Source organism: Xiphias gladius, chromosome 19 (genome assembly GCF_016859285.1).
Source record: "Xiphias gladius isolate SHS-SW01 ecotype Sanya breed wild chromosome 19, ASM1685928v1, whole genome shotgun sequence".
Classification (NCBI taxonomy): Eukaryota; Metazoa; Chordata; class Actinopteri; order Istiophoriformes; family Xiphiidae; genus Xiphias; species Xiphias gladius.
Genome location: NC_053418.1, coordinates 22556304 through 22561828, shown reverse-complemented (window position 1 = coordinate 22561828; position 5525 = coordinate 22556304). Strand labels below are relative to the sequence as shown.

Genomic DNA, 5525 nt, shown 5'->3' with positions numbered 1-5525 from the left:
ATAAGACTGCCAGCTGAGTCATGACGCCCGTTTTTAGAGGTAATCCCTTCTGATAGCCTTAACTCACCTCGAGATCAGTCCCTGCTAAAGTGGCTCCCCGAAGGTTACAGTTCTTCAGCTTTGCATTTTTCAGAGTGGCCACACGCAGGTTGATACCGGTCATTTGGCTTCCTTCCATGTCAACTCCTTTCAGGTTAGCACCTGCTTACGAAAACATTTGGTCAAAACATGACTACAAATGTGGGACCAGGGATTCTTTGCTTAAGAATTGTGGCAGATTACCTTCCAGGTTGGCCTTCAGTCCAGATGGATCTTCAAAATTGCATCCTTTGAGAGAAGCCCCCTCGGCATTGGAACAGAGCATCTTCACCCCTTGTAAGTTAGCACCCTTCAAGAGACAAACCAAACCTCCAACAGCCATCATGCTTTATTGCGTATGCAAATATTAAGTCACATCTTACAGGATATTCATATCACATCAGCAGACTGAGGAAAAAACAGTCTGTTATTTTTTCAATGGGGTGACTGAGAGTAGGTGTGTAGCATTGGCAAACATGTTTAAGAAAAGAATAGCCCTTCCTCCACACAAGTGAGGGAGCAGCAGGTGTGAAGTGGCTGCAAAACAAAAGCCAAGTCCATTGCTCACCAGCAGGAAGGCTAACAACTAAAAATAACACAAAAATGATACACACAACTTAGAAAAAGGAAATATTTGCTTCCCCACAGTGTGGAAAACTTTTTGAGTGCATTCTCCACTTACCTTGTATCATCTGATACTGTATGTGCACATGAATCATTTAGTGCTGACAAGAAAAGAGTTCCCAGACTTACATCAAGGTTGGCTCCAGAAAGATCAGCCCGCTCCAGATTGGAACAGCACAGGTTGGCGTGTGTCAGATTGCAGCGGCTCAGATTGGCCATTTTAAAATTAATGTAGCGCAGGTCAAGTCGGGACAGATCAGCACCACTGAAATTAAGTCCCTAAAAACGGTCAGAGTAATAGCACCAGATATTAACTTGATATGGTGAAATGATGGGGTAAATGAAAACGCTTTCATTAAACTGCACCTGACAGCGGAGCTCTGACTTGGTGGGTGTTGCCAGAAGAAAGCGAACAAACTCCTTGCGGGAAATGGGAGAGTGGTCCTCTGGTGGCTGCGAGTTCTGTTTTGGACGTAATATGTGTGGTAAGTCACGATGCATTCAAGGGAGGGATCACATTACTAAATGTAAGATGTTTGCTTTCCACACTTCGTCTTACCTTGATTGCTACTTCCAGTTGTTCAGCAAGCTGCTCAATCCCAAAGAATCGAGCCTCCTCGAGGACACCTGGAAGACATTTAGGAGAATGCTACCATGTGCTTATTTTCTAATTTTAATCAGGAAATTGTTGTGGGAATTTTATGCAATGACCCTCTTTAGAGTGATTCAGGTAGACTTCATCGTTTTGGATTCATCCCAAGATTACCTCGTATATTTATGCCTTCATTGATAATGAGCTGACCATGTCTCAAGTAGTTTAGAATTGGCTCAAAGTATTCGGGGCTGCGGTCGATTAGATAAGCCCCGTGCTTGTCCTGCTTGTTCCCCCACACATCTGGAGCGAACACAGAGGTTGACAAAACTCATTCAAAAAGATGGCTCACACGAATAAAAAAAAGATATATTAATAATGAAATGCTTAATGACTGGCTAGTCTGCTCTGTAGCCATAATGTACCTTTCTCTCGAAACATGTGAGCAAGCATACTCTCTGGCTCCTTGCTGACCAAAGTGCTCCTGAACACAATACAGACACGGTCAGCAAAGAAGACAATGAAACGTAAAACGCAGCATAAACAAACACTGTGGTATCGAAATCTCAAGAGTTTGGCGTTGGGTTTGTTACTAGGGAACACGGCATTAAAACCACGGATACCTGGTGGTGGTGAAGAGACGCCCACCAATATTGAGGGTCAGCCAATCAGTGTGCGCCCCATGCGGATCAGATCTGACTTTGGCTTCATTTTGAGGATCTGTGACATAAAAAAGAAGAAGAGAGAGTTGCTGAGACCATGTGCATACTCTATACCGACTGTGGATGAGAATCCTGCAGCAGACATGACAGCACCCACCGATAAATGGATCTCCTTCCGATACATACAGCACGTCGTCATCTCTGTTAGAGGCACAAACAAGAGCGATGAGAAGCACGATGAGGGGACAGCCCCATTATGTTTTGGCCATATCTCTATTATTACCATGGGAACTTACCTTATAAGGGCAATGTCATCTATAAGACCACCCTTTCCATTGTAAAAACTAGAGGCTTTGATTCCTAACTTATTGCTTGCTACGGATAGTAAGTCGGACAAGGTCCCGTACACTGCTACAACCTAAAAAGAATGGATTAAAAAAAAAAAAAAACAGTGGGCGGTTAGGGATTTGAATCTGACACAAAATGGGTCACTCCTGCAAAATACAAGATTAATGAGTCGCGTTTAGCTGTGATGTAACAATTACGTGTATCTTAAATGTGGGAAGAATGTCAAAAAGGCTCAAGTTAGCCAGGACCGCTGTTGATGATATGTTGTAGTTTCAATGTAAGATAAATAAGGACGCAATAATAATGAAACACGTATGATCACTGGAAAAAGCCAGTCATTCTACGGCCCGGGCTCCCACACTGAACAGACTGAGTTATTACCCACCTTGCCATTTTTAGATGTCCCGTTAATAAACAACGTAACTCTTCTCATTCTTTATGCGCTTTGGTTATGAGTACTTTGCTATAATTTCAAAAGTAACGTAGCTTTTGCCAGCTACTTGTTTGCCGAATCAAGCTGGATAGCTAGCTGCATCAGACAATAACACGAGACAAAAGATGCCTTCACAAGCTTACGGGGAAAATTGGATCATGAGTTTATAACTTTAAACGCAGCTGAGAGGCGGATATATTACATTTATAGCCATACCCGCGCTTGGGATTATCATATAGTTATGGTACCATATTTATTATCAGCGAAATATATAAATACATTTATTTTTGCCAGTTGGGGAATTAAAGAACACGGAAAATGTGTTTAATATCTGTCATTAATAACAGATATGATGTTTTTTGATGAGTTTTTTATGATTTATAAATACATGGAATGATCGGTTGCACCAGTGCAGTGTTGCACCTTTCATAATCATTATCCACAACACAAAGTTATGTGCCACCGCTTGTCTGTCTAAACGCATTTGGGACGACAAAGTGACCGAATCAGAGGGCGCCTGAAGGGTGCCTTCTGACTGCAGCTCTGCAATTGGTCGGAGCGTTCACACGTAGGCACGCTGCCTTCGTGCGTCGGGTGGTCTGCTGCAAACTAAAGTTGTTGTTTCTTTATTGTTTTGTATAATTATCTATAATTGAATAAAGTGTCTGAATTCTAATATAACGTGTTTTTGCCATTCGCTTTAACAATTGTTGGCTTCTTAACTTTATTTTTGGGCTCGTGTGTCTGCAAGCCAGACCTGCTGGTGGTGGTAACGCATCACAAAGTTGTCGACCGCTAAAGATCGAAGAAGAAACACGGAACTGTCACAGCATGATGCCAATTCATACCTGTGACTGAAGAACTAGCATTGTTCAGCTTCAGGTTTGAATCAGTCCGGGACAGTCTTTATGCGGTTTCTGCCTGTTAACACAATGGCGTCTGACAAACAGCATTGCTCGTGCTGCTCCCATCCAGTCTCCTCTCCTAGTGTTTACCAGACGCTGAATGAAATGGAATTTGAACGAGGTTTGCATTCATGTGTCAGGCATGTGGTGACTGAGTTAATCCGTGGTACTGATAAAGTTATAGACGATAACAAAAATATTTGTATACTCTTTTAGTAAAGGCGTCCTGACTGACTCGGGCTAACGGGTTATTTTCACTCCTGATTTGACTGATGTGTCAGTGAAGTACAGTACAGTGCTGTGCTGTGTGTCATTCCTCGATGCAGGTATCTGGTCTTCTGCAATGGACGGGAACTTGGAGAGAGTTGAGTCCTTGGTCCAGAAGGGCACAGACCCTAACCTGAGAGACTCATCTGGATACACAGCACTGGTGAGTTTGCAGGGAAGGTGTTCGGCTATAAGTATGTGCTGTAGTGTCCACTGTTCTTATGTATATAAAAATCGGTGCTTAATTTTTGTGTTTTGTCTCAGCACTACGCAAGTCGCAGTGGTCATCTCGCTGTGTGCAAGTTTCTTCTTGAGAATGGTGCCTGTGCATCTCCCCAGACACCAGGCGGTGCCACACCACTCCATCGATCAGCCTACTGCGGTCACCTGGATGTGGTTAGACTCCTTGTGCACCACAGGGCAGATCCAATGCTCTGTGATGACGATGGTGCATCCCCTTTACATAAGGTACAGAAAGACCAGCAATAACATAATAAGACCTTTCCAGAGAGAGAGTTTGATGGTCATTTAACTGGTGCCTGCATTTGTTGCTCTGTTACATGCTTGAGCAGGCTGCAGAACAGGGTCATGAAGAGGTGTGTCAGCTGCTTCTTGAGCACTGTCCTACACTCTGCAGCCAGGTGAACAAAAGGCTCCAGCTACCCTACCAGCTGGCACAGCAGGGAGATCTGCAGGAGCTCTTAAAACCGCCTCGGTGACGACGGACACACTGCATCTGAGTTGCTAAGATCAGACAAATGATATGACCTCAAAACATGCTAGGTGAGGTCCACTTAAGTCAGGATCATGTTGACCTGGATTCACTACATTGGGCTGCTTTTTTCTCAAATGAACATCAGAAGAGAGCCACTGAATGAAACAGGGTGAACACGACATTACATTTTCTAGCTTTATACATAAAAATCACCCTGTTTTTGATTTCTAGTTTACTGCTTGTGTAATAATTACACATCCTAAGCTATAGAAACCTGTAAAACCTGCCAAATAACACCAGTTTCCACTGTCTGCTACTGCTGCACTCCTATCAGGTAATTGTCAAATAAAATAAAAAGTAATTGTATTTAATTAACCAAGAATGGTCGCCATTTACGGATTTGAATTATTGACTATGACCATTCAAAGAAAGAAAAAAAACATCAGCCTTTGTGTTATGATGAGCAAGTTATAACTGTATTTAGTTGGCGTTTGAGAGCTTGTAAGTAATGAGGAAACAGTGAATGTGACTGATCAGTTGGAAAAATCACGTGAATACTCCTACCTCACCATCTGATGTGGCGTTATAGCTGAATCTTCAGACACTGATGGTGTGTAGGCGCACTGAACTTCAATGTGCATTTGTTGATTGATTTCACAGTGGAATTAGCCAGACACAGATTTTTAAGTTCAGTACAGGAATAGAGCAGGCATACAAGTAAGCTGCTGACAGACGGACAGGAACAACAGTCCGGTTTAAAAGGCACAAAGTCTTGTCATGAGTGCTGAAGTTTCTCTTTGAAATTACTGCATTTAAACACACTCGGTGCAGAATTTGAAATGGTCTGATTTTAAAAGGGCCGAAAGCAACAGATCAACATTGATGCCATCAGAATAATTTG

General features: G+C 42.7%; 2 protein-coding genes across 3 annotated transcripts; one reads left to right on the top strand and one right to left on the bottom strand.

Moving 5' to 3' along the window:
- Positions 1 to 188: 188 nt before the first annotated feature.
- kctd9a (potassium channel tetramerization domain containing 9a) lies at positions 189 to 2865 on the bottom strand. Of its 2 annotated transcripts, XR_005709543.1 has the most exons (10): positions 2690 to 2865; positions 2253 to 2374; positions 2114 to 2157; positions 1918 to 2014; positions 1720 to 1778; positions 1469 to 1597; positions 1262 to 1329; positions 1069 to 1164; positions 283 to 981; positions 189 to 201 (listed from the first exon to the last, which is right to left on the bottom strand). XR_005709543.1 is itself a non-coding variant. In XM_040155496.1 (9 exons), the coding sequence occupies exons 1-9, from the start codon at positions 2735 to 2737 to the stop codon at positions 959 to 961; spliced, it is 672 nt and encodes a 223-aa protein (XP_040011430.1). In that variant the 5' UTR covers positions 2738 to 2865; the 3' UTR covers positions 868 to 958. The 2 variants fall into 2 exon arrangements, 1 of the variants encoding a protein (XP_040011430.1); XM_040155496.1 differs by lacking the exon at positions 189 to 201 and having other exon boundaries at positions 868 to 967.
- A 453-nt stretch (positions 2866 to 3318) lies between these two features.
- On the top strand, positions 3319 to 4999 carry ankrd39 (ankyrin repeat domain 39). Its single transcript, XM_040155631.1, has 4 exons — positions 3319 to 3763; positions 3969 to 4072; positions 4174 to 4377; positions 4482 to 4999. The coding sequence occupies exons 1-4, from the start codon at positions 3646 to 3648 to the stop codon at positions 4626 to 4628; spliced, it is 573 nt and encodes a 190-aa protein (XP_040011565.1). The 5' UTR covers positions 3319 to 3645; the 3' UTR covers positions 4629 to 4999.
- The last annotated feature ends 526 nt before the right edge of the window (positions 5000 to 5525 follow it).

Coding starts and splice junctions, on each gene's coding strand:
- kctd9a (XM_040155496.1), bottom strand. CDS start 2,737: ATGAGAAGAGTTACGTTGTTTATTAACGGGACATCTAAAAATGGCAAG. Junction 1,779..1,917: donor CGTCTCTTCACCACCACCAG/GTATCCGTGGTT, acceptor TATTGTGTTCAG/GAGCACTTTGGTCAGCAAGG. Junction 1,165..1,261: donor AACTGGAAGTAGCAATCAAG/GTAAGACGAAGT, acceptor CGTCCAAAACAG/AACTCGCAGCCACCAGAGGA.
- ankrd39 (XM_040155631.1), top strand. CDS start 3,646: ATGCGGTTTCTGCCTGTTAACACAATGGCGTCTGACAAACAGCATTGC. Junction 3,764..3,968: donor TGAAATGGAATTTGAACGAG/GTTTGCATTCAT, acceptor TCCTCGATGCAG/GTATCTGGTCTTCTGCAATG. Junction 4,073..4,173: donor CATCTGGATACACAGCACTG/GTGAGTTTGCAG, acceptor GTTTTGTCTCAG/CACTACGCAAGTCGCAGTGG.